The 21,097-nt window shown below is 38.4% G+C and overlaps 1 protein-coding gene across 1 annotated transcript in view; it reads right to left on the bottom strand.

Moving 5' to 3' along the window:
- Nucleotides 1-21,097, bottom strand: part of COLGALT2 (collagen beta(1-O)galactosyltransferase 2) — a 106,623-nt gene that overhangs the window by 28,646 nt on the left and 56,880 nt on the right. The window contains exons 2-6 of the mRNA XM_011995366.1: nt 18,498-18,608; nt 15,176-15,293; nt 13,685-13,819; nt 9,597-9,801; nt 4,207-4,326 (exon numbers count right to left, since the gene is read on the bottom strand). Of these exons, the coding sequence (XP_011850756.1) occupies nt 4,207-4,326; nt 9,597-9,801; nt 13,685-13,819; nt 15,176-15,293; nt 18,498-18,511 (592 nt within the window). The 5' untranslated portion in view covers nt 18,512-18,608. The remainder of the gene's footprint in view (nt 1-4,206; nt 4,327-9,596; nt 9,802-13,684; nt 13,820-15,175; nt 15,294-18,497; nt 18,609-21,097) is intronic.

Below are 21,097 nucleotides of genomic sequence, written 5' to 3' on the forward strand. Positions count from 1 at the left end.
CTACACTCTGGTATCCTCACCACAGCCCAAATGATTCTTCTAAATGCACAAGTCACATCAGGCCAACCCCCCATCTTCCAGGGATTCCCATTACTCTTGGAGTAAAATCTAAATTCCTTACCATGGCCAGAATGTTCGGTGGGATCTGGACATTTCTTCTCCCATTACTCCATCTCCCTTGACCCAACTCATTCTTTATACCCCAATCACGCTGGACTTTTGTCCCTGGAACACCCCCAAGCTTTTCCCGTCTAACAGTCTTCACATGTGCTATTCTTTCTACTTGGGACATTCTTCACCCAAATATTCATGTGGCTGCTTCCCGGATATTTTGTCTGTTGTCTAACTCTCTGTGTTAGAATATAAGCTCCCTGATGGCAGGGTTTCTGTCTGTTTTGTTCACTGCTGTATGCCAGCATCTTGAACAATCTGCGGGGTACGGTATGTGTTGAATAAATCCTTACAGCCTGATTATCTCTTCTAACACCTTCACTGGTTCCTTAAGATGGCCATTCTTCTTGATCTGAGCATCCAAGGACCACAACAATGAAGCCACCCCACCCTCTCAAACTTTATTTCTGCCTACTGTTTTAAGTCAGCTCTCCTTCAGAGTGAGAATACTTTGTCTTTTCTTGGTCTGTTTCCTCTGCCTGTAGAGTCCTCACCATACCACTCCTCTTGTTTAAATTTTACACTTCTACCCAAGCTTAGCTTAAGAACCATTAGGACTTGAGGCTCTCCTGGATCACACAGGCCATAGCAATCTCTCTCTATCCCAAATTCCTATTTCTTTGATATTTTCTCCTTTCTCAAAATGCTATACTGCATTGTGAGTGTTTTTTTTTTTTTTAAACGTCTGTCTGTTTCTCCTATTAAATCATAAGTACCTGAAAACAGAGAATTGATCATAAAATGTTTTGAATCCCTAGTACTTTCATAGAAGACACATACATTACAGGCATTCTATGTTTGCTCATGAATAAAATGCATGTATTAATGCAAGCTTGTGTAACCGTGGCCTGCCGGCCACATGTGGCCCAGGATTGCTCTGAATGTGACCCAATACAAATTTGCAAACTTTCTTAAAACACTATGTGATTCTTTTTGTGATTTTTTTTTTTTTTTTTTTTTTTTTAGCTCATCAGCTATTGTTGTGTTAGTATATTTTATGTGTGGCCCAATACAATCTTTCTTCTTCCAATGTGGTTCAGGGAAGTCAAAATATTGGACACCCCATTCCTATTCTTCAATCAGTGCAGTCTAACAACACTATTAGCAGCCATTTATTTGCTGCTCATTGGGTTCCAGGCACTATGCAAAGTAGTTTTAACAACTAGTTAATCTTTTACTAGAGAAGGATACTTGACTGACAGGATTTTGTCATTGCCAACTTTTTATTAATCTTATATGGACCTCTAGGCCATATTTCTGCATTATACCCTTCAAAATACGATTTTTCCAACATTTTCTTATTCCGATTATGCTCTATATTTTTAAAGTTCAGAAAAGGAGGTAAGTATAAGAATAAAATAAAATGTGATATGTAAAGTGCTTAGCACTAGAGGTGGCATGCGTTGGAAGATCAATGATGAAAGTTATAATTTACAGGTTCTTCTCAAATGAACTCTACCTGGCTAGCATGGTAGTGTGCATATTTGTAATTTGCAATCATTAAAATCTTTATTGATGACATGTGTATTTCTATGTACTGAGAACTTACGCTGTCAGCCCTGTGGAAGAAAACAAGAGAACATAAGGTCTGGCTGGCCTCTCTCTGAGCTCAGAGAGACTCTCCCTACTTGGGAGTCAAGACCAAGAGCCATGAAACAGGGATAATAAGGGACAGCACTTTATCGAGAGCTAAAAGGAGTCATAATAATAGCAGCACCTCACGATTTTATAGAGTTGATATATTCTTTTGTTTGCTCCTCTCAACATTGCAAAATCACTCTATAGATGAAGAAACGAAAGTCCTGAAATCTGATTCTCTCTTCATAAGTGACAATGTCTAAGTTCAAGCCCATTATTCTGGCTTTGGTTTCAGTGCTCTTGTCAATACAGTTTTCATTCATTCATTTGTTTATTTGTTCATGCATTCAGCAGATATTTTCTTCGTAACAACTACATGCCATGCACTGTGCTAAGTGCTTGGGATTCAAAGCAATAAGATGCCATCCATATCCTTTAGGGCCTAGAACATAGGGAAAGCGGCAGAAAAAGTACGTATTAAAGAAATTCACAAAGGAGATTACTGAGGGCTGGTTCAAGAAATACTGTCACAGTGAACCAGCTTCTTATTCCATCATTTTATCATCAGTCATTCAGTCATTTAACAAATATTTACTAGGCATCTACCAGGTGACAGACAATGTGCTAGGTCCTGAGACTAACATGATGAAAAAGGAATTTATAGTGTAGTAGCAAGAGAGTGGGAAACAGATACTCATAGATAACTCAATGAATCTAAAAATAAACTCATGGTTTCTCTTTTCTTTTCTTTCTTTTTTTTTGAGATGGAATCTCACTCTGTCACTCAGGCTGGAGTGCAATGGCGCAATCTTGGCTCACTGCAACCTCCGCCTCCTGGATTCAAGCAATTCTCCTGCCTCAACCTCCTGAGTAACTGGAACTACAGACATGCACCACCATGCCCGGCTTATTTTTGTATTTTTAGTAGAGACAGGTTTCACCATGTTGGCCAGGCTGATTTCGAACTCCTGACCTCAGGTGATCCACCTGCCTCGGCCTCCCAAAGTGCTGGGATTACAGGCATGAGCCACCACGCCGGCCATGGTCTCTTTTCAAACCTCTCCTTTATTCTACATGCCATATTCCATTTAAAGTTCCTAAAATCATCCCCAGACACTGAAGACAGAACTTAAGAGTTTTCTCTATGCCTCCCTTTTGCTCATCCACCTACAATTAACTCTTGGCTGTGTCCTTTCAAGACTATGTCCTAAGCTTCTGTTCCTTCCTCTCCATTCCCACTGCTACTGCTCTAGGTCAGGTCTTCACCACCTTTTGCCCAGTAGCCGTGAAATGTCCAAAGTGGTCTCTTCACCTCTGGTCTGAGACCAGCAGCCACTGCCCATGCATCCCATGCATGCTCCACCTACACTTTTCTAACCACTACAGTGACCTTTCTAAATCCAAATTCAACCTGACATTTCTGTGCTAAAATCTTTTTGAGAGCGCCCATCCTTTCAGCTAAAGCCCAAATACCTTCTTATACATCAGAGCCTCTTGGCGGGGCTCCTGCCCACTTTCTAGCCTCAGTTCCTGCTGTTCCTCCCTAACAACCTCCACTGCCCACATATATACCTCCTATGCTCTACTGATGAATAATAGAAAATAGTCCCCACTTTGGGAAGCCATTTCAACATCTTCCCCTAGGTTAGGTGGATTGGTTACTTTCTCTTTTAGCTACCATTGTACATCACATATAATAAAAAGCATAGCTACTGATGACTGAGCACAGCAATTCATGCATCATGCCAGACCCAGAGGCAATAACAATAGTGTTTAAGGACATGAACTTTGGAGATAGCAAGATGGGTTCAAATCCCAATCTGTCATTTGTTTAGCAGAATGCTCTAGGGCAAGTTACTTAAGGCAACATCTCATTATTTTTAATCTTTAATATGGGCATAATAAAACCCCTTCATTGAGTTGTTGCAAGGATTAATGAAACAATGTACAAAAAGTGCTTAGCACTTTATGATGTAACAGTGGTATCTGTTACATCACGAGCTATTGTTAAGTTGAAATCATAATTACTGTGGCTGTATTAGACATTTTACATATATCATGATGAATCTGCCCAAAAACCCTGAAAGTTTTCATTATTTCCATTTTACAACTAAGGATATTATTTACTCAAAGTTATATAATTAGAAAGCAGCCAAGTTAGGGTTTAAGTCCACACCACAAAACACTGTTATAGCACTTATCAGACCTTTTGGAAAGTATTGACTTGTGTACCCAGCTCTCTTCCAGGATGGGAAGCTCCCAGAAGGCAAAGACCTTGTCATATTCATGTTTCCCATAGGAAAAGTTTAGGAAACAATGAACAAATGAATAACTATGTATTCAGCCAGAGGAGACTGACGGCTGTGAGATTCCAATCCTGGAAGAGAAGGGAAGTGGCTGGTATGGTCACTGTGGCAATGGAACGACAGCCATCCCCCCCGCTCCTGGGTCACTCACTCATTGCTTCAATCTGCACATGGATGAGGTTCTCGATGTCTTCCTGCAGTGTCTGATGGGACTTCAGGGGGATGGGCAGGTAGCCATAGTGCTCTCTGTTGCAGAGGTACATCTGGATGCCTGAGGATCCGAGAGAGGGACAAAGCCAACAATCAGAAAACACACTGCTGAGTGACAAGTGAGGAGAAGGAACCTGAACTGTGTCTGATGCTGAGTTTGACATTGCAATTACATAAGTGGTTGTTTCAGGTATGTCTATAGACCTTAAAAATGCTCCTTTATTCAAAAAGTAAAACACAGCATTGGGGACTAATAAAAACACTGGGCTATTCTTCAACCCAGAGGAAATTGATTTTTTCTCTCTGAAGAAAAACCAAACTCGTGGCCTGGAATGAACACAAAAGGCATGAAAGGATCAAAAGGGAGGCAAGGAATTCCCATTCCGGAGAGCAGAATGGAACACTGTAATCCACCTACAGGAAATAACGAGAAAATGAGGAATGAAATCCACATCTGATATGAAAGCAAACAGGAAAATTCTGTAACCCTGATAGATTATTAAAGCTAAATCTAGGCATACATAGAACAAAAACCGAAAAAAACAAAGGAAATTTAAAATTCTCCAAGATTCTCCTTGGTTTTATTGCTTCCCTTAGCAGGCATGGATTTGGAGCCAACCAACAGATATGAAACTTCCAAAATCAGTTCCTATAGAGACAAAAGAGTCTGCATTTCAGAATGTCCTTTTAAGAACCTGTAGTGTGACAATACCAGAAACATGCAATACCCTTCTCATATTCAAATTGGTCTTCATAGCCCCACCTGATAACTTGCACAGTTATAAGGCATCTGTGTTTAACCAGACAGCTAGAAATATAGGAATCAGGATGGTCTTATACAGATCATTGGTCAGCAATTGACACTCCTGATCAATGAAAAGACTGCTTAGTGAAAAGGATGAGTCCGCCATGTATCCAAGCCTTTGGTCCATGTATCCAAGCCTCTGATTTGTTAATTGTGATAATCATCACTGTTTTCTGGAGAGAGAATTTTCTGCATAGGGACTCCTCTATTTTGTGCAGATGAAATTTCCTCCAGTCGGCTACATCATCTGTCAAATCAGGTGAAGCTGTCTCATGGAATTAACAGAGAGGAAGGAGAAAAGCAAATAACCTTTATTCCCTGCTTTTATGGAATCTGGCTTGAATCAAGGTTGGTCTACCAAGCACTGTCCCTTCTCTTGCCTTCACCGAGCAAACTTATTAGCTCTGCTATTTGCCCACATGAATGCTTCTGGGGAGCTTCAAAGTGCACCTTCTTGTAAAGTCATGATGAATTCAGGAAGTGGAAGGAAAAAGATATTAAAGTTGCATCTCCACTCTAATTAGGCAAACCATTTTACCAATTAACTTTCTGAGGCTTCCATAAAAAAATGATATGATACATATCCAAACTATCCATCAAGTATGAGGGTACAAGGAAGGCATTTTTGGACATGCAAGACCATAATATATTTACTTGCCATCATACTTTTTCAGAAAGTTACTGGATGATGTGGGAGAAGGATGAGGAGGAAAGGAAGGAAGAGGAGGAGGAGGAAGAAGAAGAGGACGATTATAACCAGCAAGAAAGATTATAAACAACACGAACAGAAGAGTCAGTGTATAAGAGAAGAGAAATAAGTCTTAGGTTGATAGCTGCAGCACCACTCGGATTAGAATATATTAGAAGGCTCCAGGACAGACATCTTCACAAACATGCAAAAAAGGACATCTGACAAATCTGAACATTCTGAGAGGAGTTTGAGGTAATTAGTGATTAGTTTTGGATCATACTAGTAATAATACAACTAAGCAAAAAAATGGCAATTATTAAAGGAATTGCCTCCAAAGAAAATTAATGGCAAAGGAAAACTAATCATAGCCTATAAATGACCAAGCTTGGAGTTAGGCTTGCATGATTACAACAAGAACACTGACCATCAATCTGTTTGAAATGACATTGGGAGAACAGGGTGTTGAGAAGAATGTGTTTGCATGCAGAGGGCAAAAGGCAGAAAGAGAGCTAACTCCTCACTGTCTACAGTGGAGAGTCAATATATAATGCCTATGGTGAAGCCAGAAAATCAAGAAGTAGTAATGTATGCATATTATTTAACATGGATGTAAATATTATACTAAAATGATCACTTAAAAGAGATAACAGTGGTTGCCTTCTGGAGGAGAGAAATGATGCAGGGTGATGTGCAAGGGACTGTTCTTTTCTTAATAAACCATGGGGAACTATAAGAATACTTTCAACCATGTGCACGGGCAGTTTGATAAAAGAAAATGTATTAATAATTAGATAAAGTCTATGAAAGAGTCTGCACTCCCAGCGAAAGCTGCTTCTGGGGAAGACAATTTTTCTTTTGAAAAAGAAAAGTGAATTACACTACATTTTGAAGGACTTTGTTTTTCTTTTAAACATATAAAACATTTTCTTGTACTCACATAGTAACTTAACATTGCAGATTGATAAAATTATCCCTATCTTTGGTGATGAAAAATCAGACTCAGGCTGTCACTTGTCCAAGGCCACATAGTAGGTCATTAGTGCCAAATCTTTGTCCCTAAAGAGCCAATGCCAAGTGCTTTCTACCCACCGGGTAATTGGAAACTCAGTTCCAAGACCATTAGTCACTAGGGGATTGCCATCCCTCCACATGGGGACTGCCATCCCTCCACATGGGGACAAATGTGACCACTACCAGTGGTGTCCAGGATCTGTCTGCCTATTGCCCATATCACTTGCCTCTTTTGACTCACATCAGACATTTGGAAGATGACTGACTGGCGCCGGGATGGTTCCTGTGGCCATAATACAGAAACCAGATCATGGGCCACAATGGGAAGTGAACTCTTGACCCTGGACTCATTACAGTCACAGAGACTCACCTGTGACCATATGTGCTCTCTTCTTGGGCTAGCTGGGTGGCCAAGTCCCGCTCACCAGCACACTTGGATTGCCCCTCACTCATCACCCACACGGCGCAATGGCTAGAGTCTGGGGTGAAAGATTTAGGACCGAGGTTTGTGGTTGGATGGTCCTGCCTGGGACATAGATGATACACAGCTAGGGAGCTTCAGAAGAGTGAGAACAAAAGAATACCAATCATATTTCATGAAGAAAGAGGGAAGGTGCTTTGTTTTAAAACTAAGGAAGAAGAGCCTAGAGACATGCCCCGGGCTGCACATGACTCCCAGGCTCATTCACGTTTCTCTGGAAAATACTTAGAGATAAGTACACTATTACCTTAAAATCCACAGTTGTCAAGAAATACCTTTCATTTCCCCAAAATGACTGAATCTTTCCTGCCTTGACTCCTGCCCTGTTCATGGTCTGAACCGCCAATCTGGCCCTTAGCTTTCACTGCTTCATGACTATTAGTTGTGTTTTCACACATAAAAATCTTAACTCCCAACTAACACAGTGCCAGGAACAGAAGGAAACACTTGGGAGTTCATCTCTCGCTTTCCTTTTCTAGTTCTCCTCTTCCCAAATGAGTCACCAAACAACTGTGGGTGTCTACCTGCTTTCAGTGTTCTAAAAAAGCCTTTGCAAAATCTGACCAACAGCACACAAAGTCCTGGTGAACAGGCGAAGCACAGGGCAGAGCTGAAAAATTCCTGCTTAACCTGAATCACTTTTTCCCACCCCAGTATCTAGGTATTGGTTTCATACAATGTATCATCATAATTTAGTGCATGGGTTCATAATAACGCTTTGTGCAGTGACTATAAAGGAGGACTCTGTTAGGCAGTGCCATTCGTGTAATTGTTAATATCTCACTTTCTTGGAACATCTTAGCTTCAGCCTCTGAAGGAAAGAGATTGGCACTCAAGGACTCAGATGGCTCTGTCTTTGTTTCCTATCCTGGGGAAGTCAGAGCAAATCACAGACCAGATGAAAAAAGCAGGTTCCATTAACATTGACAAGGAATCTTTGCAAAAAACTTCCAATCATATGAAGATTGCTTTTGCCTAAACACAAGGGCTACAAAATGCCTGCACCTGGCCAAAGGGTCTAAATTGCTCTAGCAGCCAAGGGGGAAATCAGCCTGATCCATTTCTACCAAATATTCTCATTCTCAGCAAATCTACAACTGATGAATGGGACACCTATGGCTTTAAGGAGAATCTGATGTGTGAACTGTAGCTTGAATTTGTATTAACATTCTCATCTGCCAGCCACTTTCTCAGCTGCCTGAAGATCTTTGCACCATGTTTTCCACCCTCAGTTATATGGCCACACTGAGTTTATTCACCATCTTCTTGGTTTATAACCTATTTGTGCTAGTAGTTAAGTGACACATTTCTGGCACATTAATAATGGGACCCAACTTCTGTCAGGAAAGTCTGAATTATCCTAATAAAGCTTTGCTCTGTTAGATGCCATGTGTCCTGCTGTTGAACTGCTCTTGTGAATTGTGTCCTCCTGAAGCAAGTGTAGGGTGAAATGAGAAAAATAACTTTCCTTCCTGTTGACTTGTCTTTCTCAAAAATCTACAGGCCTCACTAGAAATGCTTTCCCAGTGGTTCATAAAAGACTTCAGTCTCGCTTTGCCTCTCCTTCCACAGGGACTGAGGCCGAGACTGTTTGGTGCCTCTTTATCTGTTCTTTCCTTCTTCTGGAGTGTGAAAATTGCAGTGCATGCATGCAGAGAATAAAGATGACATTCTGAGCCTCCCTTACAGTGAGGTATTGTCCTGTAACTAAGCTCTGGCTAACGGGATTTGCATGGAAGTGCTGCATTCAACTTCTGGATTGCACCCTTCAAGGGACAGGGAGAGTTCTCCCTGCTGTTTCTGCCTTGCTGGCTGAAACGCATCCGTGGTGGTGAGACACCTGGGACTCCACAATTAAGGGCAGTACCTCGTGGAGAGTGAGAAGCCTGGGACTCTGAACACTTTGTGGAACAAAGCCACTATAGCAACTCAGACTTCTTCAAGAAGAAATAAACTTCCATTTTTAAAGTCTGGGATCTTTGCCAGTGTTGTTTTAGGCCTCTGTGATAGTTTCCTAATTAATAAATGGACTTCTGTGATAAACAATTGCAATGCAGTAGCACCATAGAGAACCAATCACCTTCCCATAACTCCCAACATCACCACCAGTCCCTCCAACCCAAAACAGAGTGGGTTCCTGGGTAGAGGCCAGCCCTGGCTCTTGGTAATTGGTGCTCCCAGGGACAGCAACATAGAGGGTGCTGGTAAGGTTACTGCAGACAATTTATTGCCTCTCACTACCCGAAATATGAGGGTATTTTTAAAAATAAGATGCACAAAACAAAGGAGCTGGTCATTTTGCTGTGTCTCCATGGTGGTACTACAACCAAAGACAAACGGTACCTGCTTGCCTGCTGGAGAAGGCAAAGACAATGATGTCATCAAAGGTCCAGGTGTAGTCCTGGTGTGGGGGGTAGAAAGTCAGCTTGTCCGAGGCCTCCTTCCTGAGGTCAATTAGGAAGGTGGAGTGGACCATGGGGACGGGGAAGCAGCCTGACCTCTTCCATTCTCTAATCTGAACGTAGTCTGGGGTCCTCTTATAGAAGCCCTGTAAAAGAGCAAATAGGTGGGTTGTGTTTTCTGACCTGAAGTCTTCATCCTTCTCAGTCATTTGCTAGACTGATTCCTTTCAAGTCGTCACCAGCTAAATACAAGCTCCCAAACAAAGCCACCTTCACTCCTCTTATCATGGCCTATGAATTTCCAGGTGAGCACAGGAAATGCTATCTACATATAAAATAATACTAAAAGGGTCTTGATATAAGAAATCACTTTGATTTCAACATATCTCTTGATTTAATAATTTCATAAAAGTGTATTTTATGTTGACTTATGATGAAATATGAAGCATCAGTATTAAGAAGTGACAGAGCAGTTAAGAGCACAGGTTCCAGTGTCAGACTCCCTGAGTTCAAATCCCACCTCAGCTACTTATTGTCTGTGGGTATGGGGCAAGTGACTCAACCTTGCTGCACTTATTTCCTCATCTCCAAAACAGGGATGATGGCACTATCTACTCCACGGGGTTAGCTGTAAAATTTAAGTAAGGTAGAACCTGAATAGTGTTGAGTGTACTGCCCAGCACCAAGAATGTATCAACAAATATTGGCTCCTATTAAAATGACATTACACTATGGTTAATATTTGTAATTAAACATGCATTACTAAGATATACAAATGAGGGTCTTCTTTCAATGCAGTTACTTAGTCAATATACTGGTGAAGCTGCAGCTGCTCCACAGTTTTTGGGGATTCAACTTCTGAAACTTCCTTCTGCACAAGCACACGGGACAACCAGTTTCCTTATTCCAAAGCTCAAGTCATTTCCAGAAAAGATGAAGATATATCTCAACAAAACATGCTTACGAAACATACTTGTGGAAGCTTTGCCAGGCATTTTGGAAAACGTTCTAGGTGATGGCAGCTCACTGGGATGAGTGTGAAGTTTTGCAAGGCCAGCACTCTGAAGGGCACGGCACTCTGGATGCAGAAGTTCTTATGTGCTCATTAATCAATTGCATCACTTTATGGTCACATTTCCTGTTGTCATTCAGCATCCACACATAAGGCGCTACAGCCTCATCTACTTCTCTGACATTCCCTTCAAGTTCTAGAAGAGTGTCCTAGCTTAGCTAACCCTAATGCTGACCCCATGATAAGGGAGGAGGATCACAAATGAGGACTTAGAAGATGTGGGTCTCAGAGTCATCTTAATCACCTTCTAGCTGTTTGATCTTAGCCCATGGCTACCCTCTTTGAGCCTGAGCTTTTTCTCCTGAAAAACGGGATAATAGCTGCTCTGTCAATCTCAAAGAGCTGCAGAATGAATCACATGTGATAAGGTCTATGAACCTATTTTGGAAACTGCAATTCATTATATGAAGTATTATTATTACTATAATTTTTTATTAGCCTTTAACTTAAGGATCATTTAACATCCTCTATGGTTTCTCCTAATACTTCAGTTTATGAGCAGTCTTCCAAGGGATAAAGGGAACTTGGGTTTTTAAAAAGGCTGCCTAAGTACTTGTGTCAAATACAAAGTTCTAGATTACTTAGGAACAATATTCCCAGAATGAGAAGCTTGGAAAATCCATGATGATGATGAATCACAGAATATCCTTGGGGTGGGGGTGAGAAGGAAGGAAGCAGGGAAAGTGAGAGAGAATAAATATGCCTCCTGCAAAGAGGCAGAGATGATGAATGTGTTTCTTTTTCCATATAAATTGAATCTTGTTGGTAATAATTCCTGTTCACTGGCCAGACAACATCAAGGTCATTTTATTTTGAATGCGTTTAAAGACTCTGGGAACCAGGCCCTTACTTGAGGTTATGAAGTCACTGGCCTTTTCTAATCCTGCTCTAGTAGAGACTAACTGGGATGGTAGAAAGCCAAAAATAAATGGAGGAAAATAATAATTGTCCCTAAGTTGCTCAGAATTTAATTTTACTGTACAAAATAAGTGAGCACATTTCTCCTATTTGCTTTTAAGCCTGAAAGCAAATAAGGAGATAATACAAATTTGTAGGCTGTGGCCACTAGGATAACCCACCCTTGTTGCTAGTGTCAAAGCACAACTCATTAAAAGCAACCCTCAAGTGACTCTGCCATGTGAAACACTGAAAGTGTATGAATTTAAACCAATATAATGTTTTCTCCCAAGGAAGTGAGGAAGTGAATGGCCTTTAGAAATATGAACATATTACCTTCCCAAAAGAGACATAGAAAATAGCACACATTCAAAATCTCTTACAACTAGAAAAAATAACTACAACAAAAGAGGAATGTTTCATCCAGTGGTATACCAGACCACATATTGTTAAATTTTCAGAAATTTTGCAAACCAGTTGACATGTTGATAGCTTGGAATCCATAAAAACAAAAATCGCGTTAATCCCCAACACTCTAATGACACCTCAGGTGGCAGTTTTGCATATTTTTAATAGCTATATCATCAAGTGGCGATACTGCAGTTTACTTAACCTTTCCCTTAGCTTAACAACATTTAAGTTGTTTGCATGGTGGGAGCATTTAAACCATAAAAATTGGCAAATGCTATCAACTACGGTTTTTCCCACAAAAAGCCAGTTATTAAACATTTATCAGCACACTACTGGCCTTATTTCTCATCCAAAATAAAACCAAATATAAAGGGGAGACTCAAACTTTAGCCCTTTGGCCATGAGAATACATTGAACATACTCTCCGTTTTTTTGAGACAGGGTCTCAGTCGCTTAGGCTGGAATGCAGTGGTGTGATCATAGCTCACTGCAACCTCAACTTCTTGGGCTCAAGCAATCCTCCCTGCTCAGCCTCCCGAATAGCTAGAACTACAGGTGTGCACAACACCACACCTGGTTAATTTTTTCATTTGTTGTAGAGACGAGGTTTCGCCATGTTGCCCATGTTGGTCTCGAATTCCTGGGCTCAAGTAATTGTGCCTCCTTAGCTTCCCAAAGTGTTGAGATTACAGGCGTGAGCCACTGCTCCTGGCCAATATACCTTATTTTGCTTAGCACATTTTTATCCTACATTGATATATATTATATTAATCAGTTGAATTTATCTCTCTAATTCTTTAATTAAAGAATAAAAAATACAACCAGCCATGAGCATTCACTAAAACAGACCTCTAGACCTTGAAGATTTTACTATGAAAAAAAGAAATAATAAAAATTCAAACCTTTTTTAACTTGAATTTCATAAAAATAACCTAATATGGTAGTTTTCATTATTAGAACTCTTTGGAAATAAATTTGGCAACATACATCAAAGGTCATTGAAATATTTATAGTCTTTGTCTCGGTAATTCCACTTCTGAAAAGCTATCCTAAGGATATAATCTTAAATGCTGAAAAATTATATTAATCATGATGGTCATGATAGTTAAAAGTTGTGAATAATTTAAATGTTTTTCAAACCAAGATAAAGGTTAAGTAAATTGGAATATAGCCACTTGATGATAATACAGTTATTAAAAACGTGCAAATTTCTATCTATGATGTTGTCACAGTGATGGGGATTTAACATGTTTTGTTGGTTTTCTTTTAAACTTTTTTTAATTTCTAAGTTTTTCTATAGTGTTCTTATGTTAGTTTTGTAATGGCAAAAAGAATTAATTAAAAATAGTAATTCCTGAATTGGGTGGGGGGAAAGTACAAATTCCAGCATGCTTTATTGGCTAATTTGAAGTTTCTAAGGCTAAGCTCTTTAGACTATTTTCTTCAATAATTAATTAATACAGAAGGGCTCAACTGGGTGGTAGCATTGGACCTAGATTTACTGCCCTTCCTGAAACATACTTGCTCTGGGAACACAATGACATGCATGTTTCAAGGGAGTAAACAGGAGAAAGGTGAATGGGACTACATTGACCCGGTATTGCCTTGTTAAAACTAGTAGCCTTAATTCATTTAAGCAAAAGACTTGCCTTAGGGGTGATTCCGCACCAGAAATTAGAATACAGGCCCCGAGACTCCAGCATGGGGGCCACAATAGTTTTGTTTTCTGCAATCAGTAGATTGAGGGTCTGTGGATTAGTCAGGAAATTGTCAACATCTATGAACTAGGAAAAGAAAAGGATAATGTTAGGTGAAAAGGTACTTTTCAGTAATGAGTTTGAGAATAACCCAACCCTTCTGAAGGATCCCAGAAACTTGCTCATGACATATGGAACTAGTTATCTATGTCCTCCTTATTGAAACCCATTGCAGCTAGGTGACTTTCATTCAGTCAAAATACATTTAGTTTAACTTTCCTACGTTGGGCTCTGCATAAGGCACTAAACAATAAATCGGTGCTGCTACACTGGGCACAGCCTCAACCAGGACCCATCCTACACTTTGGCTAGTGTTTTAGGCACAAGATATTAATGGTTCCCAAGCCATTAAAGGTTTATTCAAAAACACTTATTGACTGCCCAGTCTAGGTACAGATGGGCATACCTACTTAGTTTTTCTATAGTAATGCCAAAGTAGCTCAAAACAGATCTATCAATGTAGTTTAATGTTATAAGTAGAATTTTTGTTTAAGTACATTATATCAACCCATGCTAACCAGTGAAACTATTTCCTATTCTTAGAAGTCCATGTTAACGGTGATTTATTTACAGAGACAGTATAACAACAGATTCTAACATATAAAAGAAATAATCATACTGAACTGTACACTGAAAAAGGGATAAACTGACAGATTTTACATTTTGTAGGTTTTATCACAATAAAAAAATCAGAAGTCTTCATTTTTATGATAGTCCATCTGTTTACCCAAAATTTTGTGATTTAGCATTTGTACACTTCAATGGCATTTAAACAGCTACACAACGTTAAATATTGTCAGTACAATTTGAAAACTTCCATGAAAGGATTTGTGTCACAAGTGTGCATGACACATTATTGGGCAGATTTTCACTGTGGTGGAGGGACTGGGGATGGACATAAGTTCTCAAAGAGAGCATCACTGGGAGCAACCAGGAAGCCAAGTAACAGATGCTACTCCCCAGATCATTCAGGAGCAAAAGGGAACTGTTTCAGAGCTGTTCGGCTCAATTATTTTTTTAGATAATTACTTTTCATATCCCCAAATTCTTCCAAAAACTTATAAGAACAACTTACATTGTTTTACCTACAGCATTTCCCATGAACTAGAAATATGCAGAGTTCTTATGCCTGTTGCATGACAGAGACCAAAAAATTCAGGCGCTTCTTCGCCTACCCTCGAAAATGCATGTGGGCCTGAAGATGAAGTCCAGGTAGCCCAATATTAAACTACCAAAAATTTCCTTGTTCCTTTCTTAAAAAGTCGGGGAGGCACTGCCTAAGCCAAAAGTTGTTTTGATTGCTTCCATGGTTCTAGTTTTTGGATGACTGATTTGGATACATTCAAGATGACAGCTGTCAAGAAATCAAACATCTGTTTTTACCAGAATGTAGTCTGACCATTTTTCCCTCGCAGTTCGAAGGGCTGCCTGTCGTAGTTTCATCACATGGGCAAACCGGGAGCTTGGCCAGTGCTTTGGTCCAATTTCATCAGGGTAAGACCTAAAATAATAATGATAGCTCATCATTATTGAGTACCTACATGTACCAGGCTCTGTCCTAAATGTTTATATGTATTCATTCAATCTTCTATCAACCACAGGAAGTAGATACTATTATTACAATCATCCCTATATTACAGATGAGGAAACTGGAGCAATGAGAATCAAGTAACTCACTGCTCACTGTAAACAACAATCTTTACATGAAATATTTCAATGGGTTCTCATGAGAGCCCTTTGAGGTGAGTACTACTGTTCTCCGCATTTCATAGGTGAGGATATTGGGGTAGAGCAGTTAAGTCATTCATCCAATGTTACACAATGGGGCACAATCAAGATTTGAATCCAAGCAAAAAGCTCATGTTCCTAGACAATTTTTATACATCCCAACATCAAATAAATTTAGAGAGTATGCAGTGTAAAACATGAGTTTCCCAGGAAAAACAAAGGTTTAATTTACTTGCTGGTGTCTCCACAAATGATTCCACACAGTCTAACACATTGATCTGTCTTAGATAAAGTGAGGTCATGGAATCTCTATCAAGATTCACAAAACAGCCAGGCCAAGACTCCTCCATGGCCACACAGGCAAGTGGGTTGGAGCACACTCCAAAATCCTTCTGAAGGCACCCAACTGGCACGGACATTGATACTGTTGCAGTAACCCAAAACTGGCCACCACTTCAAGATCTCATAGCTGCACTGGCAGTACACTTGTTTTAGTGAACAAAAAACTGCAAGAACAATGAGACTGTAACTCTACAAACAAGGTTAATAAAACTATATACAGCACAGGAATTCTCTGGAATGTCTTCCCCAATTATTGTTTCAATGAAAATCAATGGAATTCTCATTTTTCTAAATATATTCCCCCCCAAAAATGCCTGCTCTAATATTTTTTCACACTGACCTTGGCATATAATAGATTTAGTCAAAACCTGGCTGCAGAGAACATTACCAAGATGCAAAGAAGGGACACAAAATATTTCTATGCCATTTTTATTAGGCCAAACTCCATTATAAGGCACTCTAAACGAGTGTTTACAATCTTTTACGGTGTTCAGACTTCACTGTTAAATTTTGCTTGAATTTGAGAAATAAATAGGTATATATTATATTATATTGTATATATTTATTTTATAATATAAATATTTATAAGAATTCTTACATATGGAGAGACTAGAAGAACAGAAACTTGTTCTGGAATAGCATTTACTATTACTATAACACAAATTTGACTTTCAATAAATGATTTATCTGGGGAAGAAATTCAGGCAACTCCTTCATTCTGTTTCTACAATTGGTGAAGGTAAAATTGTAGTAGCTTTGGGAACATTTATAATAGTAAGTTTGAAACACATTTATTCTTGTTCTTATTTGTTCATCCAACCAGTATTAATTTAGTGCCTGCCAAGAATATGGCTCTGAGGGGATAGGGGGAATGTAAAGTGTTTATATATTCTAGCCCCTGCCAAAGAACTTACAATTTATTTAGGAAAAAAATACACTAATTGCATAGTTAATTAACCATGTTAGTTACGTATATCATTGTGCCAAAAAGGATGACATAGAATATAAGCAATACAATTGTTGAGACAAAGGTAGATATTTATAACTGAATGATTAAGAATAGGTTTCTATAGTAGGCGTGATTTAAGGTAAGAGTTAGTTATAAAGAAGGAAAGGGTCTTCCAGGACCTGCACAAGCAACAGTGTGGGGTTTGGAAATAAAAGGAACATTCTGGATAAAGCACATTTTCTTTTGGTGCTAAATTCATGGATTTTAAAAATATAAGTCTTAGGTGTTTGAACTTTGTTCAGGTCCTAAAGAGTAAGTAAAGTATTTTTAGTAAAGAAATGAAACCATTTCATTTGTATCTGAGGTAGATTGATTTGACTGTATGGTACGTAGGATGACTTGGAGATAGAAGCAATTAAGAAATTGCTATGGTGGCCAGGTACGGTGGCTCACGCCTGTAATCCCAGCACTTTGGGAGGTCAAGGCAGGCAGATCACGGGGTCAGGAGATCGACACCATCCTGGCTAACATGGTGAAAACCCCTCTCTACTCAAAATACAAAAAATTAGCCAGGCGTGGTGGCGCACACCTGTAGTCCCAGCTACTCAGGAGGCTGAGGCAGGAGAATCGTTTGAACCCAGGAGGCGGAGGTTGCAATGAGCCAAGATCGCGACTCTGCACTCCATCCTGGGTGACAGAGCGAGACTCCATCTAAAAAAAAGAAAGAAAAAGAAAAAGAAATTGCTATGGTAACCAAGCACAATGGCTGACACCTGTAATCCCAGCACTTTGGAAGGCCAAGGTGGGAGGATCGCTTGAGGCCAGGAGTTCAAGAACAGCCTGGACAACATAGTGAGATCATGTCTCTACAAAAAATAAAAATAAAATTAGCCAGGCACAGTGGTGCATGGTTGTGGTCCTAGCTACCCAAGAGGCTGACTGAGGAGTACTGCCTGAGCCCAGGAGTACGAGGTTACAGTGGAGCTACGATCATGCCACTGCATTCCAGCTAGGGTGATAGAGTGAGACCCTGTCAAGAAATAAAGAAAGAGAGACAGAGAGAAAGAAAGAAAGAAAGAAAGAGAGAGAGAGAGAGAGAGAGAAAGAAAGAAAGAAGAAAGAAGGAAGGAAGGAAAGAAGAGAAAAGAAGGAAAAGAAAGAAAGAAGGAATTTCTATGGTTAAGATAGGAAATAACCTAAATGAGCATCAGTAGGGGATCGATTAAATAATTATGGTAAATGCACACACAACAATGATTATGCAGAAAAAAGAAAAAAAGAAAATTAGCTCCTTAACTATTGCTATAGAATGATTACCAAGATATAAGTTGAAAAAAGCAAGGTATATGTAGAAAGTATACACATTTTCACTATGATGCTTCAAATATAAAAGTTTATGTTTAAAATATGAATAAATAATATCAATATTTAAAAATATACACTGTCATGTCAATTTATTTATGAAGTAATGAAAACCTGAACTTGACTGGCAGCTGTGGGAGTAAACAGGAAGAGAGTACTGTGAAGATCTCTAAAAGGGAGAAATCGCAGATATTCAGAACTCACATAGGTGCAGAAATGAAAGACAATGAAAAGCACATGTGCCTCCAAACCTGGAAGCCCTAGAGAGCTAGTTAAAGAGGAAGGGTAAATAATGAGTTTACAAATTTTGCTCTTGCTACTCACTCCGGTTCATCCATAGGCCTCCACTCGACATAGTGATAGAGTCTCTGTACATTTTTCAACCACTCCCTGAGTATTTCTGTTGTATTATCCACATTGTGATCAGTGGCTGCCCTGCATGAGAGAAAGCACAATATAGTTTAACTATGTCATCCACAGAAAGAGAGGGAAATCCCAAAGACACCAAACTAACTGAAAGAAGAATGGCTACTCCTGGAAAAAAAAATTGTATATGTGAAAGTAACTCCCTCATAGTCCAAACTAGGCAATAAATTTCTAAAGTGAGAGACACTGCTTAAAATCATCTTTGTGTCATTAGATCCTTAAACAGGGCCCAGCCAATTGAAGAACGTGTAAATAGTTGCATTAATAAATGAGCACATGAAAACACCAAGGATAAAATGAATTAACTGAGGGTCAATTAATGAATCTTCTTGGAAATTTTTCTATATGTTTTAATTTTCAGTTACCCGGGATGTAAACTCCACTTTTTAACTTCACTAACAATGACCCTCAATTTGAGCAATAATTCTGCTTTATCTTCATTTCAAGTCAATTTCTGACCACAACAAAATATCTAGTCAGTGCTGCTTTAATCATCGTGAAGCTACAATAATAATTCTCAATATAAAACTCAAAAATTAAGGTATCTTCCATTATCTATTTTGGATTAACTTTATCATCACATTTACAAAATAGAGCATTTTCAAAAGTCTTTAAATAATGTATACAAAACTTGTGCCTGTTCTATCTTGAAAGTTTAACAAATGAATTCGCTTGTAAAGGGGCTTAACTCATTTATTAAAAAAGTATTTTCAAATTGTATCACAAAGCAAAACCCAACACATGTAAAACAGTTATTCAGAACACCTATAAATGAAGAGATAATGAAATGAAAAACAGAAAAAGAGAAAAAAGCAGGAGTTGTAATCCTGACAACAAACAAGGTAGAATTCAGGACAAAGAGCATTAAGATGACAAAGAAAGAGACTTTATAATACTAAAGGAGGCCATTCACATCAAAATATACCAAGTGTGAATTTCTATGCACTTTCATATATTACAAGAGTTGGCAAACTTTCTTTCAAGAAATAGATGGTAAACATTTTAGGTTTACAGGCTATATACTATCTGCAACTACTACTTAACTCTGCCATTGTAGTGATACATCAGCCATAAACAATATGTAAATGAATGAGCATTACTGTGTTCCAACAAAACTTTATTTATAAAAACAGGCAGCTGGTCTGTAGGCTATAATTTGCTGACCCCTAATATAGTAGAAAGTATAGAAACTGTAAAGAAAAACAGAAATAACAATAAGAGATACTAACATACCACTTTCAGTTAAAGATGGTACAAATGGGGAAAAAGTAAGTATATATAGGATCTATACAACGCACTAATAGAGACTTCTCAAGTGCACATGGAACATCTACTAGTACTGACCAACAATTACATCCCAAAGAAAGCCTCCATAAAATTGAAATTATATAAACAACATTCTCTGATCTAAATGACATATACATAGAAGTTGATAATAAAATAAAACCCCCTAAATCCACTAAAAACTCTCTTACAAAGTCCTTTTTTAAAAAATAAATACAAGACAATTTCAGAACTTCCAAAAATTAATAGTGAAAACACTACATACCAGAATTTTGGGATACAATTAAAGCAGTAATTAGAGAAAAATTCAGTTTTATATGCTTAAATAAATAAAAATAAATGCGTTAAATTTCTACTCAAAAAGCTAGGAGAAAAGCAACAAAGTAAACATATATAAAGAAATTAATAAACATAAGGGTAGAAAGTTGTGAGATATAAAACAGGAAAAGAGTAGAAACAAACTAAAATGCTGCTTCTTTGAGAAAAATCAATAAAAGACAAGCCCTAGTTAATCTACCTAAGACAAATATAAAACAGTAAGAAATGGTAAGGATGGGAAACAATATGATTGATTTGAAAGAAAAATTTTAAAAATGTGTAATCAACTACTTTGTACAACTCGATGATAAATAACTTTGAAAACTAAATATAATAGAAGATTTTCTTAAAAAATGTATGTTAGCAAAATTAACTCCTGAAGAGATATAAAGCTTAAATGAATAACTTCCATGAAGACAGTAAGGAGGAAAAAAAAACCAACTAGGCTCATGTGTTTTTACAAGGGAATTCTACCAAATCCTACAATAGATACTTCCAATGCTCTACAGCTTGTTATCCAGAGTGTAGGGAAAAAAATGAAAATTCTAAGTTCTTCTAATATTGCAAGTATAATATTGATGTCTAAACCTTATGAAGATTTACACACACACACAAAACTATAGGCCAATATCCTTTAATGCATATGCTGCAAAAATCTTAAATAAAGTATTAGCAAACAGAGTCCAACATCTTATTAAGAAAATATAGCATGGTCTAAGAATGTTTAATATGAAGGAATTTCATTGACATAATTCACTATGTTAATGGACCTGGAGAAAAATCATGATTATCTCTGTAAATGTGTAAAAAGTCTTTAACAAAATTCCACACCTATTCCTGGTTTTTAATAACCACACAGAATAAAATTCAAGCAGATACTAAAAAAACAAGCCACT

This window comes from Mandrillus leucophaeus, unplaced genomic scaffold, assembly GCF_000951045.1.
Source record: "Mandrillus leucophaeus isolate KB7577 unplaced genomic scaffold, Mleu.le_1.0 Scaffold484, whole genome shotgun sequence".
In the NCBI taxonomy this organism is placed as follows: domain Eukaryota; kingdom Metazoa; phylum Chordata; class Mammalia; order Primates; family Cercopithecidae; genus Mandrillus; species Mandrillus leucophaeus.